General features: G+C 42.1%; 2 protein-coding genes across 2 annotated transcripts; both read right to left on the reverse strand.

Moving 5' to 3' along the window:
* Window positions 1-648: 648 nt before the first annotated feature.
* On the reverse strand, window positions 649-12,142 carry LOC113450861 (butyrophilin subfamily 1 member A1-like). Its single transcript, XM_087923066.1, has 4 exons — window positions 11,945-12,142; window positions 7,561-7,656; window positions 5,172-5,270; window positions 649-2,302 (listed from the first exon to the last, which is right to left on the reverse strand). Exons 1-4 carry the CDS (start codon window positions 12,012-12,014, stop codon window positions 1,782-1,784), a joined length of 786 nt encoding a protein of 261 aa, XP_087779192.1. The 5' UTR covers window positions 12,015-12,142; the 3' UTR covers window positions 649-1,781.
* Window positions 12,143-16,286: 4,144 nt separating this feature from the next.
* On the reverse strand, window positions 16,287-25,564 carry LOC113450852 (butyrophilin subfamily 1 member A1-like). The gene is made up of 4 exons (XM_026722162.2): window positions 25,462-25,564; window positions 22,962-23,057; window positions 19,123-19,221; window positions 16,287-17,841 (listed from the first exon to the last, which is right to left on the reverse strand). Exons 1-4 carry the CDS (start codon window positions 25,529-25,531, stop codon window positions 17,321-17,323), a joined length of 786 nt encoding a protein of 261 aa, XP_026577947.1. The 5' UTR covers window positions 25,532-25,564; the 3' UTR covers window positions 16,287-17,320.
* Between the last annotated feature and the right edge of the window lie 544 nt (window positions 25,565-26,108).

Below are 26,108 nucleotides of genomic sequence, written 5' to 3' on the forward strand. Positions count from 1 at the left end.
TAATGTGTAGAATTGTGTCAGGAAATTCCATATACTATGATAATAATTGCCTAACACACTTTGTCAAGTTGATTAGGGAAGCAAAAGAGAATTCTTTCTCTTCTAATAAGTCTACAACAATTTCTAGACTTTCCTAATTTTGGGTTACTCAGAGAAGATAAGAAAAAGTGATTATTAGAAAAGATCTCAGTTTCATCTATTCTTGACCCACTGAAATGGCATGAGTTTTTGGGCCTTATAGATCTCATTAATTGGCATTATTCATAATGGGTGAATTCCATATGGTCATAGGTTCCTTCCAATTCACAGCAAACAACTTGATGTGTCCTGCTAAGACAGAGTTTTACAATCATAATGTATTGCTCAAAAGTCATGGTTGGTTTTCCACAACTTGCTAAAAATGAGACATGATTTTAGCCCTTTTCCTTTGATGTTCTGAATGTTAGATAATTGGACAGCGGGCTCAATTGTTTCTTCTCTTTTGGCCGAGCGGTAATAATTAAAAGCAAGGAATTTAGCAAATGCCTTGCTGAGCCCCTAAATTCAGAGATTAGTGGAACAAAGTAGAGGCAGTAGATGGCCCTGAGAAAACGAAGTTGTCAGCATTCCAATGAAACTCCCCATTTCATTCAGCACTCAGAAACAAAGTTCATCCAAGTAAGAATTTATTAGAGAAATCAGACTGGCGCATCTGGGAAAACCGGAATCTGAGAGTTCTGGGTTTTCCCTTTGTAATTGAAAATCAAAATCACATCCCCATATTTTATCTAGAAGCTTCCATGCTGCCAGAAACAAACATTGTGTGAAGACTTAAAAGGCATCTAAGATGCTTCCATAGCAATCTGACTCATGGAAGTACATTGGTGTGGTTCTCTCTTAAAACATCCGCTTTCTTTTCAAAATATCCTACTGATCCTAGAGTTATCCTTTGCTGGTCTTCCCCAGAAATATCCATCCCCCCCGTTTTAATCTGTGTGGATCTGTTGATTTTTGTTGTTTGAATGTTTGAAAAAATCTGGGATTTTTTTCATCCCTAAAATATTTGACTCTGGTTAGCTGGCTAGGGGTGGCATTGGGAGAGATGAGGAAGGTGAGGTAGAAGGAGACCTTTGATTTAGAACAGGGGTGTCAAACTCACCTCACGGCAGCGTCACATGACATATCAGGACTTTTTCCCCCTTTCCTAAACTGGGTGGGGGTGGGGCCAGCATGTGACTCATCAGGCCCATGGGCCGTGAGTTTGACATCCCTGTGTCAACTCATACAATATTTCTGTGAGTTGCCAACAAAATGGGAGGGGGAAGCAGTGGGCAGCTTGCATTCCATACATATTTTCAAAGATAGTAACTGTGACTGAAATTTCTGCCGTGCAAAATTCTAACTGGAGAACATGATTGATGACTCTTGGCTATGGTTGTGTCCCATTGGAGAATATGAATTATGATACACCCAGGGGGGGCGGGAAAACCAGGGTCAAGGGTGACAATGAATTATGTGTCTCAGAGTCGGGTACACCCAGGCAGTGCCGGACATGTTAATTCCCAATAAATCTTTTTGGAGTTTGGCTAGAGACTTGTGATTTAAATGGGGTTAAGTGTCGAAATCCTGACACCCTGATTTAGAAGATAATGCAGTTGTCTTCTAAATCAAAAGGGGAAAGGAAGGCCAAAGGAAGTCAAAGACACCCATGACAATGGTGTGCATGGAGAAACACAAAGAATGGAGGAGTGCTGAAGGTAGTCTGAAAATCTTCAGTATGATGACCCCTTTGCTCCACCATCTCATGGGTGGAGGAGAAGCTGTCCATTCCACTTAGCGATCAAGAACCAAGCATGAACCTTCTCTCCAGCAAAATTTGCTTTAGGAAAAGTGAAGAGTTCAGCATTCGTGTCGCCATCAAAGAATGCTATGAGGCCTTGTGAATAGTCCAGAGAAACTCGGATCCTTCTCGGCGAATGACTCAGTGACAAATTTGTCCTGGGATGAGTGATGGCTTGGTGCTGCCCGTCAATTCGCTGCACTCCCCAGTAACCTCCGCTTGGTTGAAGGACAATGGGCCCCTTCCTGTTTGCAGACTCCCTAACAATTCCTACCCCCCACCACTCCCCTTTCTCCACCACCTCCACCTCCCAGCAAAGCTTCCCAGAGCTAAAGCTCTCGTGGCTTAGGACACTGGCCAGAAGTTCATATCTCAGAGGACTGGTCTTCACTTGCTGTTTCATGGCTTTCCATCTCACGCTTTTCAAATCTGGAGATATGTACAGCTGGGGGTGAGCCGTGCTTGGATCCAGAGTCAGGTTTGCTGTTTGAAAGGAAAAAAAAAAACAGTTTTGGGAAGAAGGAATTATCATCTTTTGCGTGTCATCTAATTTTCCTTACGTCATGCCCAGGAGTAAGGCTTTCTGCCCGCAAAACCTTGGAAGAACTGGAAATAATAAGATAAAGCTGGCTGGAGAAAATAGCAATTGCATCAAGGAATTGCTGCATGTATATTTTTCAGGATAGCTTTTGTTCAATTATATACAGTAAGCCTTCTGTTTTACAGACACCCTGTCATCAGTCTCTGGATGCAATAGAAAAAAAACTAGACTTCATATTTTATAGAAATGTTACCTGGGTGATGCAAAATTAGTAAGTTAAAATAAATTACAAAATCACCCTGCATAGTTAGGCTACACAGTTTGCATAATGTACATAATATTTGCCTATATTGTGCACAAAATTGCTCTTGTTAAAATTTCCATAAATTCTGATCTAACAGAAGTTTGGCTTTAACAGATATCCTTTTCCTTCCGTTTCTCTGTAAAAGTGAGGTTTGATTAAAACTTTGGTTTTGTCCCTACGTTTCTTTCTTCTAATTCTCTCTTGTTCAAATTAATGATTGCTAGTTTTGGCACATTGAGCTCAATGCCATGTAAGCTTGTCATTTCACATGCTCTCTTCATTGCCTCCACAGGTAGTTCTCGAGTTACAATCATTTGTTTAGTGACGGCACTGAAAAAATGACTTGTGACTGGTTCTCACACCTGTGACCTATGAAGCATCCACACAGTCACATGATCAAAATTTGGATACTTGGCAACTGGGATGTATTTATGATGGTTGAAGCATCTCAGGGTCCTGAAGTTGTCATCTACAGCCTTCCTGGGGAGCTTCTGGCAAGCAAAATAAATTCCAGATTCCAGATTAGCTTAACAATCACGATTCACTTAACTGCAGGGATTTGCTTAACAACCATGGCAAAGAAGGTCATAAAATGGGACATGAGTAATTTAATATCCGCCAACGGAAATTTTGGACTCAGCCCAGGCTGTAAATTGAGGACTTAACCTGTATTAAAGTTTAAAAGGGACTTTTTACCATCCACGGTGGATGTGACAAAGCAGAATAAAAATGATTCATTTTCTATGATTCATATTTTAATACAGAAAATCCTGAAAATGGAGATAAAAATGAAACCAGAACTTTTCCTCTTGGGTCTAGTGGAAAAAGAACTGGAGAAAAAAAATGAAATTTTGTTACTATACATGTTGATGGCAGCAAGACTATTGAAATACGTAAAAATGGAAGGACAGTTCGATTCCTACTATGGAAGAACAGTTGCAGAGGTTGATGGAGTTGGCTGAAATGGCAACACTCGCTACCTCGATTAAAAAAAAGGACATAAGTACTTTTGTTCCACATGGAAACCGCTTCTGAACTTTGTGCTTGAGGTGGAGAAGAATGAAACTTTGATTTTGAGTTTTACAGATTAGATTGATAGATCTTTATATAAATGATGTGTTCCAGTGGTGGTATTCAGCCGGTTCGCAACGGATCAGATGAACCGGTAGCAAGAATTTGGCGTGGTAGTAAGTTCTGGCTGGCCACGCCCCCCACCCGGTCGCCCTCCTGCCCAATGCTCGCTCACCTCGCCCGCCTGCCTGACATTCGCCTAAGGTATGTATTTCTTTTTTCCCCCTCCCGATAATCAGCTGTAGATAAGCTGTACCGGGATTCCCCTTGCTGAGGCCCAGGAAGGCAAAAAATGGAGGGAGGAACTCAGTCCCCCTCCATTTTTTGCCTTCCAGAGCCCCAGAAGAGCCTTAGGGGAGCAAAAACGCCCCCCCCCAAGGCTTCTCTGTGGCTAAGAAGCTCCCCAAAATGGGTGGGGGCTGCAACAAAAGCCATGCCCACCCAGTCATGTGGCCACGCCCACAGAACCAGTAGTAAAAGTTTTTGAATACCACCACTGATGTGTTCATACTATTATGGAAAAAGCAAAAACTTGTGATCTGTTGTTAATGCCTTATTCTACTGTAACAGAGAGAGTCGGAAGTCAGTGCTTTTCTTTTTCTTTCCCTCTCTTTCCTCACTTTTCTTCTCCCTCCCCCCTTCCCCCTCATTGTCCTCTTATTTACTTTTGTGTTTTACAATACTTTCTAACATAATAAAATGTAAGCGGGCAAGAAAGACTAGGCAGGAAAACGAAGTTCACACTCCTATTAAATTCCTGTTATCGTTGTCCTTAGTTTCTGTTGCAACCGAATGGCCAAATTCTTCAGCAAAGCATACTGTCAGTGGAAAGCATAATAACTGCAAAAGGGACTGGTATCCCTTTTGTAGTTGCTATCTTCCTTCCCCCAAAAGGTCTTCAGCATTGAGCAACATTAGATGACCTTGCTTCATTTTGCAGCCCGATGCTCCTTTTGCTAGGAAGCCAAAATGACCACCGTGGAGCTTCAAAGGACACTGGTGTCATCCTGTCACTGGAGAAAAGTCTACTTCTGAAAACACCTTATCGGTGTGTGAGCTTTTCAACCACGTCTTGTATATCTTTGAAACAGTGGTGGCATTCAATTTTTTAAACTACCGGTTCTGTGGGCGTGGCTTGGTGGGCATGGCAGGGAAGGATATACTGTAAAATCCCCATTCCCTCCCCATCCTACTAACCTGCTTTCCAGCTCCGTTCTCCTGTGCAGGGCAACAAAAGAAGACCCAGCCAATCAGCTGGGACTCGGGAGGCAGGAAATAGATGGGGGTGGGGCCAGTCAGAAGTGGTATTCCGAACAACTCAAAATTTCCACTACCAGTTCTCCAGAACCGGTCAGAACCTGCTGAATACCACCTCTGCTTTGAAACCACAAAGAGGAATAAAGATGTTACTCAATTCTAGAGCAGTTGGACTTTACCTGTTATGCTGTTTGCAGCAGATCGACAAGGAATACAGTTTAGCATGCAACTCCGGATCTGGTAAGGGGCAGGTTTTGAAACAGCATGAACCTGGAAATCTTTAAAAAAAATAATTAGAATTTAATGCCATCCAACAAACACATCTGTTTTATATTGGTTCACAAGCAGCTCACGGAAGTAGGAAGCCCCTTAGACCAGTGATGGCGAACCTTCTCAGCAGTGAGTGCCCAAACCGGAACACATGTGCAATGTGCAGGTGCCGGAGCACTACGCGCATGCCTGTTTTTTGGCTGTTTTCAGGCCATTCTTTGGGCCCTTTGGGGGGCCGTTTTCAGGCTCTTTTTCAGGCCATTTTTGGGCTGATTTGGGGATGTTTGGGGGGGGTTGTCCCAGAAATGCCCCCAAAAATGGCCTCAAAATGGCCTGAGAAATGGGCTCAAAATGGCCCTAAAAAAGGCCTGAAAAACAGCCTGACAATGGCCTGAGAAACAGGCTGAAAATGGCCCTGAAAAATGGCCTGAAAATGGCCCAGAAATGGGCCTGAAAATGGCTTGAGAAATAGGCTGAAAATGGCTGAAAATTGCCCTGAAAAAGAAAATGGCCCAGAAAATGGCCTGAAAATGGCCTGCGAAATGGGCTGAAAATGGCCCTGAAAAAGGCCTGAAAAACAGCCTGAAAATGGCCCGAGAAATGGGCTGAAAATCGCCCAAAATGGCTCTGAAAAAGGCCTTAAAACTGGTCTGAAAAAGGCCTGAAAAATAGCCTGAAATGGCCCAGAAAAGGGCCTGAAAATGGCCTGAGAAATGGGTTGAAAATGGCCCAAAATGGCCCTGAAAAAGAAAATGGCCCAGAAAATGGCCTGAGAAATGTGCTGAAAATGGCCTGAAAAAGGCCGGAAAAATGGCCTGAAAATGGCCTGAGAAACAGGATGAAAATGGCCCAAAATGGCCCAGAAAAAGGCCTGAAAAACAGCCTGAAAATGGCCTGAGAAATGGGCTGAAAATGGCCCAAAATAGTCCTGAAAAATGGCCTGAAAAAGGCCTCAGAACAGCCTGTTTTGGGGGCCATTTTCCGGCACTCCAGCACCCATAAAGACCAGCTGGCTGGCATGCCAGAAACCAGAAGAGCAGCTGGCGATGGTGTGTGTTCCCACCGAGAGGGCTCTGCGTGCCACCTCTGGCAGGCGTGCCATAGGTTTGCCATCACAGCCTTAGACTTTTGGTATGCAGAATTCTTTTAAGAAACAAAGTTCCTAATGGATAAGAGTACCAAGAAATAGCTTTGTCTCAGATTCAGGCATTTCAAAGGATTTCCTCACCAAGAAGCCCAATTCACAAATTCAAGTTATTAATTGCTTGGTCATACATGACATGGTCATCTTCTGTTTGGACTTACTGCAGTTTGCTCTACATGGGGCTAACTGTGAAAAGTATCCAGAAGCTTCAGCTGGTACAGACTGCGTCTGTGCAGGCAAACTTGGGCACCCAAGGAACAGGGCATATAACACCTTTCCTGCACAAGCTACATTGGGTGCCAGTTTGCTTCCTGGTCCAATTCAAGGTGTTGGTTATGACCTTTAAAGCCCTATATGGCAGGGGACCAGGCTACCTATGGTATCATCTTTGTCCTATTACTTCAGCCTGTCTCACTCGATGAAGGCAGAGAAGGCATATTATAGACCCCATCAAACTATTCTGACCGGTGGGATCCAGGAAGAGAGACTTCTATGCTGTTGTCCCCACCCTTTGGAACATCCTAAAGAACTGTGATGGTGTAGTGGTTAGAATGCAGGCTACTTCTGCTGACTGCCAACTGCCTGCAATTTGGTGGTTCGAATCTCACCAGGCTCAAGGTTGACTCAGCCTTCCATCCTTCCGAGGTGAGTAAAACGAGGAACCAGATTGTTGGGGGCCATAGGCTGACTCTGTAAACCATTTAGAGAGGGCTGTAAAGCACTGTGAAGCGGTATATAAGTCTCAGTGCTATTGCTATCCTCCCATGGAGGTGAGGTGGACCCCCGCTGTCCTGGCCTCTCAGAAAGGTGTAAAACCTGGCTGTGCAATCTTGCTTGGAGTACACAGTGGAGCACACAGCCATAGGGCTGGTTAGCACTCTGAAAACTCTCTCCCCGCCCTTTTGAATAACTTTTAACATTGAATTTTACTTACCCTGGCTTCTTTTAAACATTTTATATACCATTTTTATGTTTTAATATTTTATTTCTGTGGTGCCCAGAGTGTCTCTGACAGGGGCAGTTTCTGAATTTAATAATTAAATCGATAAATAAAATTTTTTGGGCATCAATATGGTTCTGTGTATTTCTATAGCTACGCAATACAGCACGAAAAAGCATGACAAGCCGGGAGAAGAATGCAGAACTTGCCTTACCCCCACGCACGAGAAGAATTAAAACCACAGCCAGAGCTACATTTCCCGCCACCGAAATGCCAAGGATAATCTTACAGCAGAGATTAAAGGAACAACCTGTGGATATTAATCATAGAGTTTAGCTTTCCATCCATCCACCAGCTTCCATATCTGTGTTGTGGGTTATTAAAGTATTAGGCCCAGGTTTACGCCCAGCCATGGAAACTCACAGTTTGAAGGACGGGCTCACTCTTTCAGCCCAACCTTCCTCACAGGGACATTAGATAGGGAAGTAAAGCAGATCCACAAATGTCCATGGGATCTTGCTGTCTTGAATAAAATTGCACTACATTCTGCTCCTCTTGTTTTATCATGTGGTATAACAACAGTTTTACAGAAGGGGGTCCATCATTCTTCAACCCTTTCATCAGAATAGAGCTGGAAGGGACCTTAGAGGTCTTCTAGTCCAACCCCCTGCTCAAACAGAAGACCCTATACAATTTGAGACAAGTGGCTGTCCACTCTCTTCTTAAAAAGTTCTCCATCTCCTTTCAGAAGATGCTGAAGGAGAGATTACTTTGCATTTCGTTTCGGTTTAACTAATTCCTCATCAAAGGGTATTGTAACCGGAAGAACCAGAAATAAGAACAAGATCAAAGCAGACATTAAAATGAAACATAAAACCAAGAGATGTGACAGCCCAATTTTGCATCTTGAAGTTAAATAGGTTGCCTTTTCCCAAAGGTTTTCTGGGAAGGCCTTAAGGAAGGACTTAGTAGGACAATGAGCGAATGATAAGTAGGCAGCGGTTTTTGCAAAGGCTGAAAACAATCAAACTGTAGGTCTTTCCAATGGAGAGTTTCAACTTCTTCCAGAGCAGCTAATCAATCCCACTTTGGCCACAAGTGGGAGCCATGAGTGGGGTATTTTGCTTCCTTATGTGTAACTTGCATCAGACTACCTGGAGTATATGATTTTGTAGAGAGAAGGAATTATAGGCAGGTTGTCAAGTTAAAAATATTGCTCTGGTCTTTTAGAGTTGTCAGCAGAAAGGGAGTGGGGGAAGCAATGCATACCTTAAATATTTTTATAGATAATTGCTAGGCGGCCGAAGCTTCTGGCACTCAAGATTATTACTGGAGAGCATGATTGATGACTCTTGGCTGTGGATGTGTCCCATTGGAGAATATACATCCAGGGGATGAGGGAAGACCAGGGTCAAGGGGGAAATGAATGATGTGTCTCAGAGTCGGCTGCACTCAGGTAACACCGGCATGTTTACTCCTAATAAATCTTGGTGTGTTTTTTTTTTAAACTCTGAGAGATGTGGCTAGAGACTCATGATTTGAATGAGGATGGATGCCAGAGCTCTGATACAGCTCCAATTTAGCGAAGAAAATTATGGGGATGAGGTGGTGTGCTTTGAATTTTTTTAGCCAGAGATTTTTTTTTCTAGAGGCACAGCCACGTCAACCTGCAATGCACTTGTTCTCGAGCAACCCAGAAAGTCTTCCCGCCTAAAATCTAGAGATCTTCTTCACTTGTGGGCAGTGCTGTCCTTAGAGTGTTAAGAAAGACCACAGTGGTTAAGGAACCACAGTGGTTAGTGGATTTCCCCTGGCTTTGATTCTCCTTCCCTTGTCTGAAGACTGACAAAATGTGGAAGAAGCCCATCTAGTTGCTTAATACCTTCTCAGCTGCTTTTCAAAACAAGAAAATTTCCCTACCCAGAGAAGCAATGTCACGGTGACTCTGGACATCTAGGGACAAACAGAGCAGAGCCTAAAGTCGTAGTAACAGTGAGATGGGATGCTTATACAAATGCAGGTACTCCTCGACGTATGACCACAATTGAGCCCCAAATTTATGTTTCTAAGCGAGACATTTATTAAGTGAATTTTGCTCCATTTTACAGCTTTTCTGCCCACATTTGTTAAGGGAATCGCTGCGATTGTTAAATTCATAACACCGTTGTTAAGTGAATCTGGCTACCCCACTGACTTTGCTTGTCAGAAGATCACAAAAGATGATCCCATGACCCTGGGACACTGCAACCATCATAAATATGAAACAGTTGTTAACAGAAGTGGTATTCAGCAGGTTTTGGCCAGTTCTGGAGAACCGGTAGCAGAAATTTTGAGTAGTTCAGAATACCACCTCTGACTGGCCCCGCCCACATCTATTCTCTGCCTCCCGAGTCCCAGCTGATTGGCTGGGTCTCCTTTTGTTGCCCTGCACAGGAGAATGGAGCTGGGAAGCAGGTTAGTGGGGTGGGGAGGGAATGGGGATTTTGCAGTATCCGTCTCCTGGAGTGGGGTGGAAATGGGGATTTTACAGTAACCTTTCCCTGCCACGCCCACCAAGCCATTATGCGTCCACTAAGCCACACCCACAGAACTGGTAGTAAAAAAATTTGAATCCTACCACTCGTTGTTAAGCATCAAAATGTAAATCACATAACCATGGGGATGCTGCAATGGTCAAAAGTGTGAAAAATGGTCATAAGTCACTTTTTTCAGTGCTGTTGTAACTTTGAACCGTCACTAAATGAACCGTTGTAATTTGAGGAGTAACTGTAAATACATTTTAAAAACTGTTTCTCCTGTGCCAGCACAACAGAGACATTCATGCTAGCCTCATTTGACCAATATCTTATAAATGCCCATTCTTTAAATATGCACGGGACAATTTTATACCTCCTTGCAGCTTGGAGACACTAATCGTGTTATAACATAAACCTTGCCAGGTTTTGCATAGGAGTGATTAAAATCCACCAGATGATGACCTGTGTCTCAAACCAGTCTTAATATGTATTTGAATTGTTTGTTGAGAGTATTTTGTATTATGAGAGATTTAGTGAGGTACATATTTTATATATATTTATTTTTTAGCTTTTCAAATTGTTAATTGTTTGTATTCCATCCTTCTTATGCTGATCTGTGATTGTAATAAAAATTTTAATTCAGTTGTTTAATATGCATTATTCCGCTCAATGCGCAGTTTTGTGGAATGGAATGGAATGGAATGGAATAGAATAGAATAGAATAGAATAGAATAGAATAGAATAGAATAGAATAGAATAGAATTCTTTATTGGCCAAGTGTGATTGGATACACAAGGAATTTGTCTTGGTGCAAATGCTCTCAGTGTACATAAAAAGAAATGATACTTTTGTCAAGAATCATAAGGTACAATACTTCATGATAGTCATAGGGTACAAATAAACATAGGGTATAAATAAGAAATGGCAGGATATGAACTATGGAGGAAACTAAACACCCTTTCCTAAAGACAAAATTAAAGATGAACCTTGAAGAACACACTCTTATCTTTAGAAGCTTCAGATCATGTCGTCATTGGCATGTATTCCACTTTCTTTGCTTTTTAGATGTTTTCTCCTGCCCAATATGACCAGATCATAAGATGGTGGAGAAGAGGAAAACAATATGAAATGTAGCTGATAAAAATCTGACAAGGAAGGAGTAATTTTTTTGAAGTGCATTTTGTTAAAAAAAAAAGTAGTTTATGAAGAGCCGTTATACAGACACCAAAAAGTTGTTAGAACATAGGAAGTTGGAATACAGGAAGTTCAATCAATAAAAACTTTGAAGTTTATGACAATTTTATTCAAAATAAGTTTACAAAGAACTTAAAATAACACAGGTAAAGAATAGAAGAAGCAAGGAGAGAAAGAAAACATGCAGAAAGAATGAATGACAAAAAAATAGAAGAAACTTCTGATTTCCTTTGCAGCAAATATAAGTACAATTATAAAATTATTTTTACCTATGATTGCAAAAAAAAATCTATCATGTTTTCTATTATCCAGGTTTCTTTTTTTCCTAATCATCAAAACCATAAATCATAAAAACATATTTTTCCAATTCATTCAGAAAGACTAAAACGGGTTTTCAATCGGCTTACAGACGGAGATATTGATTTTTACCTCTGGTTAAAGAAGCTAATTTAACCATCATCATTAGAACATTAACATCATTAGAAATTAATTGTTCCATCATCTTCAGCAACCATTCCTCCATTGTTCCCACTATTATGACAAATTTTAAATCTATTTTTTAATCCTCCCAAGTTCTTGTCCCATTGTAACAAATGAACAAACTTTCTTCAACGTTTAAAAGCTCAGTTGTTCACCGTGCCCACCAATCAAAATGGCAAATTGATTCTGTAGATTTCAGATGTATTCTCCAGGAATCAAAAAGAAAAAGAAAAAAAGAAAATTTCTGCAGGCACCTATATATATTAAGAAAGACAGTCTTAGTTTTCTCTTTTTTTTTCTACTATAAAAAAGATAAAACTGCTAGGGACTGGATTCACTTTCACCATTTTCTTAAATTGCCTTTAAAAAAAATACTGCCCACATGCAGAGGGCAGTAAATGTCCTTACCTTTGCTCTGTTTAGAAGCTGGCAAGTGTCTGTTTGATGGTTCCAAATATACAAGTCCATCTACATCCATCTTCCAGAGGTTGTTGTTAATGGCTGCAGCAAGTTTCACACTCTTCAAACCAGAAACTACCAATTCCTTGAGCTTCTTAAACAGTCAGTCTGAAGCAATTACATAATTGCCTTCAGGAAGCCAGCCCTAGAAATGATGCTTCATTCAAAGGGGGAGAGGAGGGTTATTTTTTAACTGTAATCATCAATGCACAACTGATGCCTTGTGAACAATTCTGGGTTGGAGACAGCTAAGTGAGTTGAGGGTAGATATTTCTAGGTCTGTTGGGAATCAGAACCTCAATTTCTAAGGACAATCACTCCATTGCTGTTTGATTGATGAGCTGTGGAGTCGCAGTGGTTAGAGTGCAGTACTGCAGGCTACTTCTGCTGACTGCCGACTGCCTGCAATTTGGCAGATTGAATCCCACCTGGCTCAAGGTTGACTCAGCCTTCCATCCTTCTGAGGTGGGTAAAATGAGGACCCCAATGTTGTGGGGGGGCAATATGCTGACTCTGTAAACAGCTTAGGGAAAGCTGTAAAGCACAGTGAAGTGGTATATAAATCTAAATGCTATTGCTATTCCTTTTTTCCATATGTTTTAAGAAAGTTCAACTCCATGGCTTCTATGACACCTCTTTAGAGAAAAAAAAATCCAGATGGCTGGATTGGGAAAAATGGGCAGGGGCGGGATTCTACTGGTTTGGCCTGATTCTATAAAACCGGTAGCTCCGAAGAGTAGCTGACACCGAATTGGTTCTCTCCAAAGATCTTTTCTTTTCACCCGCCTGCCTGGGCTCTAGAATGTCCTTTATTCTTACCTGAGTTGTTTTGCGTGGCACTGCTGAGTGCCATGTGTCAGCAGCAGATGGTAATTGCTTGCAGGAGAAGTTGTTTTGCAAGTACTGCACATGGGTGGGATTCAAATTTTTAACAACTGGTTCTATGGGTGTGGCTTAGGTGGTGGGTGTGGCTTGGTGGTCATGTGACTTGGTGGACATGGCTTGGTGGCCATGTTATTGGCTGGCTGGGACCAACTCAATATCATGCATCATGCATCTCCTCGCCTGGCATCTCATGACTGTGGGGATGCTGCAACAGTCATAAGTGTGAAAAATGGTAATAAGTCACTTTTTTCAGTGCCGTTGTAACTTTAAATGGTCACTCCACACACGCAAAGTACCAGCAAAGGAGGGGGGGAAAAAAATCCAGAGACGTTCCAGAGACAGGATACCTAGTCCTGCCAAGAATGTAATAAGGATTTACAGAGAGGCAATTTCTGTAAGCAAAACCAGAATGTTTCCTTCCTGCCTTCCTTACAGGATTAGGCCAGTAATTTCTTCTAACAACCGGTTTACCGAACTGCTTAGAATGTTAACAACTGGTTCTAGTGAGTAGGTGCAAACTGGTAGAATCCCACCCCTGAGTGCGCATGAGTGCAAAGTGTACACTCACCGAACCGGTTGTTATGCCGGTAGGATCCCACCCCTGAAAATGGGGTAGCTGTTCCATCTCCTAATTAACTTCTTATAATAAAGTAGTGATAAAGGATTCATTCCAGGTTATGGTCAGGGCTCCATTGTCAGTGAAGATTCTGTGGGAACATGTGTTCTTCTGCATACAGATAATTCACAACTTACAACAGTTTATTTACTTACCATTCAAAGTTCCAACTGCAGGGGAAAAGTGACTAATGACCATTTTTCACACTTATGACCATTACACCATCCCTGTGGCCACATGATCAAAATTTAGACTGTGGTGACTGATTCATACTTATGATGATTTGGGGTGTTCCCAGGGTTATGTGATCACTTTTTGTGACCTTCTCGCAAACAAAGTTAATGTGGAAGCCAGATTCACTTAACAACCATGTTACTAGCTTAATAACTGCTGTGATTCACTTAACAATTGTAGCAAGAAAGATCGTAAAATAGGGCAAAATTCACTTTTTATTTATTTTTTATCTATTTGATTTGTCAATCGCTTACAAGATAATAGGTTTAAGTATAAACATAGTTATGAATACATGAAATAGATACATATAAGAAAAATAAAAAGAAACAGTAGGACAGGGACGATGGGCACGTTGGTGCGCTGTCTTGCTTAGCAGCAGAAACTTTGGGCTTAATTGTGAGCATAAATTGAAGATTACTTATATTGTAATTTTGGAGGCCCTCTTGAGGTTCTCTCAGATGACTGTAGACTAGAGATGTCAAACTCGGTTTTGTCAGGGTTGTGTTTGACCTCGGGGGAGGGGGAGGCGGAGGGCCATAGCCAGCTCTACATCACTCATGTTGAGGGTACCTGTGGTGGCCCGAGCACTCTGCCAGCAAAAACAGAGCTCAGGAGGGCAGTGTGTAGTCCTCCTGAGCTCCATTTTCACTGGCACAAGGATGTAAGAGGCAGGCACAGTCGAAAATGGAGCTCAGGAGGGCTGCGTGTGGCCTTCTCAAGCTCCATCTTCACTGGCAGAGAGACTGTGAGCCTGTCCTTTGCTGTTTCCAGCAAAGCAATCCATGGGCTAGATTGGAGCTGTGGGCCTTGAGTTTGACACCCCTGCTGTAGACCATGAGGCTCTCTTACTCATCAGACATAAAGTATATTAGTGTCAACATGTCATTGGGAATTAAAGTTAGTGTTCATCCATTCTTTTTCTATCCCCACAAAACCAAGGATATTTTTTTTTCAGTTTATGCATCTCCTATTATATTGCTATGAAGGCAGTATCTCTCCTAGGGAACAATGAGATAAGAGAGGACTTAACCCACAGCTGCATATTGGCAAGAGAAAGAAAGGAATCTCCCTGGTTCCTCAGGCTGTAAAAGAGGTGGCAAGAGATTTGTCTTATCAAACTTGCAAAATTGTTGTCAGACCTCCCATGCAGACCAGACAGGAAGCATGACCAGATGAGCTAATTCTACTGTATTATAAGGCTATATAAATAGGGTTTCGCAAGTTTGAAAGTATAACTCTCCCACAGTCACTTTTAATAGCCTGATCGATTAGGGCAATTAGTTAGGTCCTTTCTAACTTTATTTCCTTGCCCATTATGCAGCTGTGGGCTGTGCCATCACTTATCTGATTGTTCCTTGGGCAGCATCTCTTGTCCTCTTCTCCCAAGGTCATTCCCACATATCATTACACCTACATGCCCTTCCATGGCCCAATGCCATCTTTATTTATTTATTTTTATTTATTTTATTTATTTGTCAAGCAATTATAAGCTAACAGGTGTAAGTATAAACATAGTTATGAATACATGAAATGGATACATATAAGAAAAATAAAAAGAAACAATAGGACAGGGACGGTAGGCATTTTGGTGCGCTTATGCACACCCCCTACAGAGCTCTTAGGAAAAGGGTGAGGTCAATAGCAGACAGTCTAAGGTTAAAGTTTCTTTAGACTGCATAGCACTGCTGAACATTAAGTTACAATGTAATTGTGAAAAACATTAGTACATTTTAAAATGGAGCTGTTTTATGAACCATGTGGTGCAGTGGTTAGAGTGCAGCCCTGTAGGCTACTTCTATTGACTGCCAGCTGCCTGCAATTTGGCAGTTCAAATCTCACCAGTCTCAAGGTTGACTCAGCCTTCCATCCTTCCGAGGTGGGTAAAATGAGGACCCAGATTGTTGGGGGCAATATGCTGACTCTGTAAACAGCTTAGAAAGAGCTGTAAAGTAGTATATAATTCTAAGTGCTATTGCTATACCTAGGCCCCATCTTAGAAACCTAGTCATGCTCTTGATCCAACTCCACTATCTTAGACTTCTGCCATTAAAGGCACTCATATATATTTCAACACTTAATTTTCACACATTCTTCTCACAAGCAGAGATTTAAGGTGAGCTTCCATATTGTTCCCAGGAACCGCTAGTTCTGTTGTATAAGAACGCACTTATTTATTCACCCTGGCTACGAATGGATTGATTCTGTTTTAAAACCACCAAGACTGAAAGGCATCAGCTGTTAATGGAGATGAATCCCACAGAAAGATTCTGAAAAACATTTACTTTTTCAAATTCAGTATGGAAAATGCTGAACTCTGAATGCCTATGTTTCAATATCTGAATCAGTCAAAGCAAGTCCAAGAGTGTATCTGGGCAGCCATCTCCCCTCCGCCCCACGCATTGCTGTTTAACCATTGGATGATGGATTTAGAAAGTTTAAAACTGGGAGTGGCCAGAAGCATAAAGAGACCCAATGGCTGCAAGGTACATGGTTTTGGGGATAGATTGACAAGTGAACTCTCAAAGTCAAGATAATTATTTGTTTCATTCACAAATATAGGAGACAGATTGAAACGTTATTTATTCCTTTAATCTTTTGAGTACAATACAAACTCATACAAAGATTCAGAGCCTGTGTCTTGAGCACACTCTTGTACTGCAGCGAGTCTTGGACCCTTTACACACGGCAAGAGAGAAAATACCTTTCATATGTGCTGTTTCCGATGTATTCTTGGCATTACCTGGCACAACAAAGTTCCGAACAGCACAGCCTTGGAACGTGCTGGAATTTCTAGCATGTAGCTAGCTACTGTTGAAACAGCGACGTCTATGCTGGCTTGGGCATGTCGTGAGGATGGCTTATGGGTGGATTCCAAAAGATCTCCTGTATGGAGAATTAGTGCAGGGAAAACACCCTAGAGGGAGACCACAGCTACAATATAAGGATATCTGCAAGAGGGATCTAAAGGTCTTGGGAATGGACATTAACAGCTGGGAAACCTTAACTTCTGATCGTTCAGCTTGGAGGCTAAAGGTGCAGCGTGGCCTTCTCCAATCTGAAGAGACACTCATTCGGCAGGCTGAGGCAAACAGGCAGTCCCGGACCAGCGAAATCTGGGGGCTGGACAGGGGACAGGCTGTATCTGTCCTCAGTATGGAAGGGATTGCCACTCTCGAATTGGCCTTTTTAGCCACACTAGATGCGGTTTTAGGACCTCTTTTCAGAGCACGATACACTTTTGAGGCTGAAGGATGCCAATCCCAATGCCTTTTAATCTTTTGAGTTTAGAAGTATTGTTTGAAATGCAGCTTATTACTGTGACTTAAGGGATTTTTGATTTAGAATTTAAAAAGCTCGTAGCAGAGGAGGAAGGGAGACAGAAGGGTAAGTCCAAAAAAGAATAAAAAAAGTCAAAGGATCCCAAATTGGATTCTGTAACATTATCCTAGTACACCTATATTTGCCTTCATTTATGACAATCAAAGGGCCCATCGTACAGGAAGTCAGAGCGGAGCAGAAGAAGCAGAAGAGAGATTAAGGCAGGTGGTCTAAAGTTCTTCCAGCAGGGTGGTCGTTTTTGTCCCGCTGTCTCATGGGTGGAGGAGAAGCTGTGCATTCCACTTAAAGATCAAGAACCATGGGTGAACCTTCTCTCCAGCAAAATTTGCTTTGGGAAAAGTGAAGATTTCAGCATTCGTATCACCATCAAAAAAGGCTACGAGGCCTTGTGAATAGTCCAGAGAAACTCGGATCCTCCTTGGGGAATGGCACAAGGTCAAATCTGTCCTGGGCTGAGTGATTGATTCATACTTCCCGTTAATTCGCTGCACTCCCCAGTAACCTCCTTGAGGGTTGAGGAGAATCAGCCCGTTTCTGTTTGCAGATTCCCTGACAATCCCCACCCCCCACCACTCCCCTTCCTCCACCACTTCCACCTCCCAGCAAAGCTTCCCAGAATTAAAGCTCTCGTGGCTTAGGACGCTGGCCATAACGTCGTATCTCAGAGGACTGCCGTTCACTTGCTGATTCATGCCTTTCCATCTCACGCTTTTCAAATCAGAGGATACGTAGAGCTGTGGGTGAGCTGTGCTTGGATTCAGAGTCAAATTGGCTGTGTGGAAGAAAGAATGTAAAAAATGTTCACCATCAGCTATGGAGTTTATAGCTCTTCAAAATAATTTTAATAGTTATCCATTTATTTGGCAAGAGTAAGGATCTAGAGATGGGATCTCTCCTCAATTAAGGGAATTTTTTTCAGTGACGAGATTACAATGAGGCTGATTTTAAATAACTAATAAAATAGAAAGCCACAAGAGATTTCAATTTCATTGTACGCATATTGTGCATTGACAATAAACCTTTGATTTGATTTAATTTGATTTGATTTCAAAAGTGTTCAGTACTATATAGAGCTCATATCCCAGGGATCTATGAAAATGATGGAACCAAAGTTAAGGTGGTTTACGCAAAAAATACCTTGTCTTCTAGGTAAGACCCAAGAAGAAGTTGCAATTCTAGGTAGAAGCATTGGCAAGTTGATTGTGCGAGAAAGCCCCATTCATTGCAAAACCTGGACTAAATTTATTTTGAAACAATGTCGAATGTAGGGGGAAATATTTTTTTTAATAAAGTTTATTAAATTTTCACCTTTAAAAAACAAATTCTAAATACATTTTTTGCAGTTATTTGTGACATCAGTTATACCATTCTCCTATACATACATTAATATACATTATTTACCCTAACCTTTTTGTTGAGGGAGAAAATATTTTTAAAATGTCAATGCAGATTAAAACACAACAGATTGCGATTCGTGTGGTCTATCTGTCTGTCTTTCTCAAAAACGCAGAGCTTTATTGCACACAAAGATCACCAGGTTAAAACAGACTTCAATAGAGTGTGGTTACCCTCCTCCTTGAAATGATTTATCTCGCTTGGGCTGCAAAAACCAAAGTATGCCATCTAAAAGGCTGATTTGTGATGCCACTAAAACGAATAGAAAAGGAAATAGCATGCATGATGCACACAACTATTTCCTTCAGGGTTGAATAACTTCAGAACGGAAACCCTCCTATGTCCCCCCAAAATCTGGGCCCCCATTTTACCCACCTCAGAAGGGTGAGTCAACCTTCAGCCTAGTGGGATTTGAACAGCCAAATTGCAGCCAGCTGATAGTCAGCAGGAGTGGCCTGCAGTACAGCACTCTAACCACTGCACCACCAAGGCTCTTACCTTACCTTAATAACTTAATGACCTTTGAGAAGATGTTTCAGATGAATTCTTACACCTGTCTTTTAGTTCTCCTTACGAGTTCTGAACATTTAAAAAACCATAGCTGATATCGATATATCAATATAGCTGATGTTTATTGATGGGAAAAAACCAGGATTACCTATTATTTGGCCTTCAGCTGATCCACACGGAATACATTTCTGTAGACAACTTTGGATACCTTTTCTTGCCTTGGTTCCCTCACTAGGAAGCTGTGAACCTTAGAGAATAGTTTGATGTTAGAAAACTGTTGTCATCATTTTCTTCTCTTTTTTTTCTTACAAAGACATTGCGAGGAGTTTATTAATATATGCCATCTTTTGGAGAAGGTGTGTCAGAGTCCTAGCGATCCAAGGGCAGCTTTGGCTACCCCTACCCCCACCCCCAAGGACTAGCTACTTAGTTCTTACACCATGTTTAGATGTTTGGAGACGCTGCAGGGATAGGTGTGGACTTGTTTCTCCTGGGATTTGCAAACTACTCTGGGCAATTTTATTCTTAGAGGGGAGAATGTATGAATCTGAACAATAAACACTTTGATTTGGCATTTTAAGGAAGTGATAGATTGAATAGGCCATCCAATCCTACCAAGGGTTTGCCAAAATTTGCACCAATGATTCTGAAGGGAGAGGAGGAAAGATTAGAAAGTGAGGTTCCACAGGCTGAGCAAGCTTGTTTAAGAACTGGACTATCCTGGTCTTCCTTTAAATTCAGAGTGGAGAGTTTTTCTTGGGCTAGTTAGCCAAATGTATACCAAGCGGTTATAGAAGAAGTGAAGCTGGATCTAAAGTTTTCACACCAAAGCATATGGTTAATTTTCCCTTGTTTCCATCCACCCCACCCCTTGGTTATCAACAGTGTGCCCAGTTAGATGCTAACAAATTGTTTGGGAAACAGTCCCCATTTTCACATTTCTGCGTTTCTTTGCTTGACCTTGGAACGGTCGGCGATTCTCACAGGGTGGTGCAATACTTAGTTTCAATTCCTCCTGCTAAACCTCCCTCTTATCCCACCCACTGATCCCTCTTCCTGTTGCTATGGCAGGCTGACAGCAAGCAATGCATAGAGGAGCTAAATGGCAGCCCTAACACTACTCCTCTGCAGCCAATGGAAAATATTATGAGGGGAAGCGGGAAGACGAAGATATTTATAACTTCTGGTCCCCAGATTTCTGGCTGCTAAAATGGGGAACGAACACAGTGCTCTCTTCAACTTAGATTTATTCCCAAAAGGGAAAAAAAGGGAACAAAAGAGGTCCATCTATTTCCTCTATTTGGTTGGGTGACCTAAAATAAACATCTATGGCAATGTCATCCCCCCTGCCCCCTTTTATATTGACTGAAATCATACAAGGCAGTTTTCATCCTTGTTGTGCTCTATTTCTGTAGAGATGTAGCTATTTCTTATATATAGTGCAACTCCAACCTCCTTTTTTATTTGATCTATTTCTTTTAAATAATCTAAATCCCTCTAGCTGTACGTTCCATTTGTGGGTTTCATCCCATCAGGTTTCTGTAATGGCAACAATAGCAAATCTACTCTCATTTACTTGGATTTATAATTTACCCTGTTTATTCCTCATACTCTGTGCATTGGTGTATTGTCATTTAAGTCCTTTTTGACTGACCCTGTGTTTACTTTCTACATAACCTGTGTTGTGCCTGACTTCCCCTGCTTCCTTGCCACCTACCTGTTGGATTAGTGCACACATGGTATGGCACTCACTATTAAACGCTTGATTTTACTTGACAGCAAGGTTGATATTCTTACCCACACAAACATCTATGTTTACATGCACTGATAGCACTATTAATTTTAGATTGCTGGGGGCAGAAATGTTCTGCATCAATTAATTCTCTGTCCCCATTGTTTAGTTTAAATGTTTCTCCAGAAAATCTGTGAATTTAATGCCAAGTAACTCAGTCTCTTTCTTTGAGGGATGCAAACCATCTCTTTTGCACAGTTTTTCATTGGACCAGCTGCAGACAATGTGACTAATATAACCAATGTGACTAATATAACCAAAGCTTCCCTTTTACACCACTCTTTTAACCACACATTAAACCCCACTTTACAGTGGCCTTTTCCTTTTTGTTCCTTCTATACTGGTAAAACCTTGGAAAAGATAAACCTATAGCCTACTAATTTCCTGCCCCAAAGCTTTGGAAATCATTCTGCACAGAAAGTATATCTTTTTGGGACAGATCATCCATGCCGAGACCTACAATGGCATCTACATCCTTACTGGCATTCTTGATTATCTTAAAAATACACCTCTTCCCTCTGCTGGCAGTAGCACCTGGCAGACAGCTGAGCTCTTTCAAAACCTCCGTATTCTTTCCTAAATTTACATCCCTTACGATTAAATCACCAATCAGAAGATGGCTTCTCTTTTTGGATACTTTGCTGTTCTTGCATGACTGATGTGTAATACCTGATTCACAGCTCTCCCCTATCCAAAATAACTTCTTCGTCTCGGACCACTATCTCCTGCCAATTTGAGTTATCATCGTCATCACAGCCAGCTTGACCTGCCACCTTAGTATCCCCATTAAGGTCATCAAGGGCACTTTATCTGTTATGTAGGGGCATAGCGAAAGCTTTGTGTTTGTGGTTCACAGCTCTCACTCTGCAAGATCCTACAGATGTCCATACTGCTTTTCCCCTGCACGATCTTTGTGGTAGAGAGGGCTGATAGAGGGGCAGCTCAATAGAACTGAATGGCTGGGCTGGACACCTAATTTCTGCCTGAAGAGCACAGACTACAGCAGTGGTGGTGAACCTATGGCACACATGACAGGTGGTACGCAGAGCCCTCTCTCTGGGCATGTGCACCATTGCCCCAGATCAGCATTACCATGCATGCATGTGTGTCTCCCACTGGCCAGCTGGTGTTCGGGTCTCTGCCACGCATGCATGGGGGTGTGACGCATACAGGGAGCATGGTGCATGCACGTGGGTGCACATGCATTGCATTTTGGAGGTACATGCATGCTTTGGGCACTCAGTGTCAAAAAGGTTCACCATCACTGGACTAGAGACTCTAGATAAGTAATCTTGCCATGTAGACTAGCAATTTGTTTACAAATAGGGCAAGTGTCCAAATTTGAAAAGAGTCCCATGAAAGACAGCTACAAAGAAAGTATTGCACTGAAGTAAGCCAGATGTTCTAAAATAAAATAGAATCTATAAATAAAATAGAATCACAAGGAAATATTGATTTCCCTGCAACCAAGTGTTAGAGAGAGGTGGGAAAGACAGAGGAGGAAAAGAATTAATGGACATATTGATATATTAGGGAGGGAAAAATGAGGTTGGTGGGAGAAGTTAGCGTTCATACAGCGGTCTTCAATCCTCTTTTTTTCATGCTAAAGACAGCTCATGTTTCAAAGATTATGTTTTCTTTCGTTTAGAAATAGAATTGTACCATCTTTAAGACAAACAGACTTATTTTGAAATCGACAGACTTATTCTTAGAAATGTAACAGTGGGGGTTAGGGTTCAGCTCAATCTTGACTTTTGGTGACTGCATGAATGAGCTGGTGCAATTGCACAACGTCCGGTTATTATTAGTCAGGGGTTGGGTTCTGACTTTAGGGCCAGTTTTTATTTTCAGATTATAGGATGAAACAATGGTGGGATTCAAAATTTTCTACTACTGGTTCTGTGGGTGGGCATGGCTGGGTGGGCATGGCTTGGTAGGTGTGGAAGGATACTGCAAAATCCCAATTCCCTTTCCACCCCACTAATCTGCTTTCCAGCTCCCTTCTCCTGTGCGGGGCAACAAAAGAAGACCCAGCCAATCAGCTGGGGCTCTGGAGGTAGAGAATAGATGGGGGCGGGGCCAGTAAGAGCTGGTATTTGCTGGTTCTCCGAACTACTCAAAATTTCTGCTACTGGTTCTCCAGAACTGGTCAGAACCCACTGACTACCACCTCTGGGATGAAACCAGACCCTTACCTGAAAACATCAGAACGATCACCGTGCACTTCAGAGCAATGCTTCCTATCAGCAAGATCAAAAAAACAGTTCTATGCCAGAAGTAAGATGGAGCATCTGTGGAGCATTGGGAAATAATCAATACAGTAAAAACAAATAAATAACATCAGAAAATGTAAGAGTTCTTATGAAACACCTGGAAGTTCATTGTAGAGGGATCACCTGCATGACATTGACAGGTATAGGAGGGACCTCTGGGGTCTATATGAGATGAGACCAAAAAAGTCCAGAGGTAATATAGGAAGCTTCACGGGTGATTTTCCAGAAGACATCCAGAAACCATTAGAATAACAGCAGAGAGAGAAGCAGCAAGTGTTAAGTGAAGTTTGGTGGAAGAAATGCAGGTAGTCCTCGACTTATGACCACAATTGAGCCCAAAATTTGTGTTTGCTAACGGAGACATTTGTTAAGTGAACTTTGCCCCATTTTGTGATCTTTCTTGCCACAGTTCTTAAGTGAATTGCTGCCATTGTAAAGTTAGTATCACAGTTGTTCAGTGAATCTGGATTCCCCACTGACTTCGCTTGTCAGAAACCAGCCGAGAAGGCCCAGAGTGATGTTCACATGACTCTGAGATCCTGCAAATGTCATAAATATATTTGGATTGCAAAGCACCTCAATTTTGATCATGTGGCCCCTAAACAAATGGTTGTAAGTCAAGGGCAGTGGTGGTATTCAGCTGGTTCGTACCAGTTCAGGTGAACTGGTAGCAAGGATTTGGTGTGGGTCGCCAAACTGGTAATAACTTCTGGCTGGCCATGTTCCCGACCCGGTAGCCCGGTCGCCGCTTGCTCACTTGCCCCACCCACCCAACCCTTGCTCACCCCGCCCACCTGACGCTAGTCCTCCCAGTCACTCCTTAAGGTATTTCTTTTTATTTCCCCTCCCAACAATCAGCTGTTCCTACGATAAGCAGTGCCGGGATTCCCCTCACTTACTTATTGCTTTGCCCAGGAAGCTTCCCTGAGGCCCAGGAAGGCAACCCCCCCACACACCATTTTTTGCCTTTCTGGGCCCCAGGGAGGTCCTAAAATGAAGCATGGGGGGTGCTGTGCCCCCCTATGCCAGGGGTGGGATGCTACCGGTTCTGCCTGGTAGCTCTGAAGAGCAGCAGACACCGAACCGATTCTGTGTTTGATGCTGTTTGACCCAACCTGCCCGCCCGGGCTCTTACCTGTCCTTTATTTCCTGCTTTTTCAACCTCAGCTGCTTTGCGCGGCACAGCTGAGGTTGAAATAGTAGGGAAAAAAGAGGCTTTTCAAATGCTGTGCACCCGTGAGCAGCGCTTTTCATCTGTCCAAGCGGCAAACACAGATGTTTGTTTCACACACGTGCTTAGCAAAACGTACTCACCAAACTGGTGGTAACACCGGTTGATTCCCACCCCTGCCCTGTGCTCCATTTTTTTCCTTCCTGAGCCCAAGGGAAGCCTTTTAGAAGCAAAAATACCCCACAGGAGGCTTCCCTGAGGCCCAGAAGGCCCAAAAATGGAAGGGGGGGGGTTTGCTGCAAAAAGAAAAAAGCCATGCCCACCTAGTCACATGGCCACGCCCCCTAGCCACGCTCACAGAACCGATAGTAAATTGTTTTGAATCGCACCACTACTCTATAGTTCTAATATTCCTGTGGAGTTGACTTCCTAATGGGAATTACCTCAAAGAGCTGAAAAGATGGCAATTGTGACCATATAACTGAAGCCCTACTGTGCAACAGATATAAAAACAAAGTGTTGAGGCTTCAGCTATGCCAATCATCTTGATTTTTACACACACACACACACACACACACACACACACACACACACACACGCACAGACACACACACACACTCCGATGGATAATCCTATGCTACAGCCTTGCAAATCAGCAAGCTGATTCCTTTTAATAGGAACATTCTCCAGCTGAAACCAAAATACCAAATGTCAAGCACGGCTAAACTTTTCAGAAACAAAAACTGCTCCTGAAACTTACGCAAAAAGACAGACGGAATCAGCCTCAAAGACTGATATAGCTCAAAACGCAATTCTAAATTCAAAGAACTGTTCTCATCTTGAAACCACATAAAACTCATCTTATTGCTAAGACCAGCCGATGTCAAATTTAAGTATTTTTCCATAAACTTTAAAAGACAGTAAAAAAAGAGAGCTACATTTATTTATTTATTGCCCTGTTTGAGATTGAAATTAGACGGCAGAAGTGCACAGTTCAAAGCCTCTGGCCTATAGACAGTTCTCATCTCTAATTTTTTTTGGCCCTGCAAGTCCTTGGTCCCTGAACAACTTAGCTGCTGAAATTTGGTTGCAAAATAGCAATTTAAATTTAATTTATTTAAAAAGAAAAAAAAACCCGGTCTTTCTTTGGGCTTTACTGTATTTTACACTAATATCAAAAGATTCATTTACAAATAGCTTCATGGTTCCAAATAAAATAAAATAAAGGCAATTAGAATATTAATTCAATACCTTTGGGCTGAGTTGATATTAGTGTGGGGTGAACTCCTGGTTTTGGCAGGTGATGTGGTTGAGGATTCATGTTGACTAACTGTCTGCCTTAAAGAAGCGCTTCAAAATAAAAATTGAAAATGAAAGAACTACAAGCAAAAAGACCACAAAAAAAAGGAAGCGAATTTATGTAACCACTTCGTTTCCATTTCTTAGCAGACTCTATCAGTTTTATCAATTAAAGCTGTTTAATTGATCTGTTACAGGGGTCTACAACCTTGGCTACTTTAAGACTTGTGGACTTCAACTCCCAGAATCCCCCAGCCAGCTATGCCACTTTAAGACTTGTGGACTTCAACTCCCAGAATTCCTCAGCCAACCTTGGCTACTTAAGACTTGTGGACTTCAACTCCCAGAATCCTCAGCCAGTTATGCCACTTTAAGACTTGTGGACTTAAACTCCCAGAATTTCAGCCAACCTAAGCTACTTTAAGACTTGTGGACTTCAACTCCCAGAATCCCCAGCCAGCTATGCCACTTTAAGACTTGTGGACTTCAACTCCCAGAATTCCTCAGCCAACCTTGGCTACTTTAAGACTTGTGGACTTCAACTCCCAGAATCCCTCAGCCAGTTATGCCACTTTAAGACTTGTGGACTTAAACTCCCA

Source organism: Pseudonaja textilis, chromosome 2, assembly GCF_049901715.1.
Source record: "Pseudonaja textilis isolate UNSWEBS1 chromosome 2, rPseTex1.2, whole genome shotgun sequence".
In the NCBI taxonomy this organism is placed as follows: domain Eukaryota; kingdom Metazoa; phylum Chordata; class Lepidosauria; order Squamata; family Elapidae; genus Pseudonaja; species Pseudonaja textilis.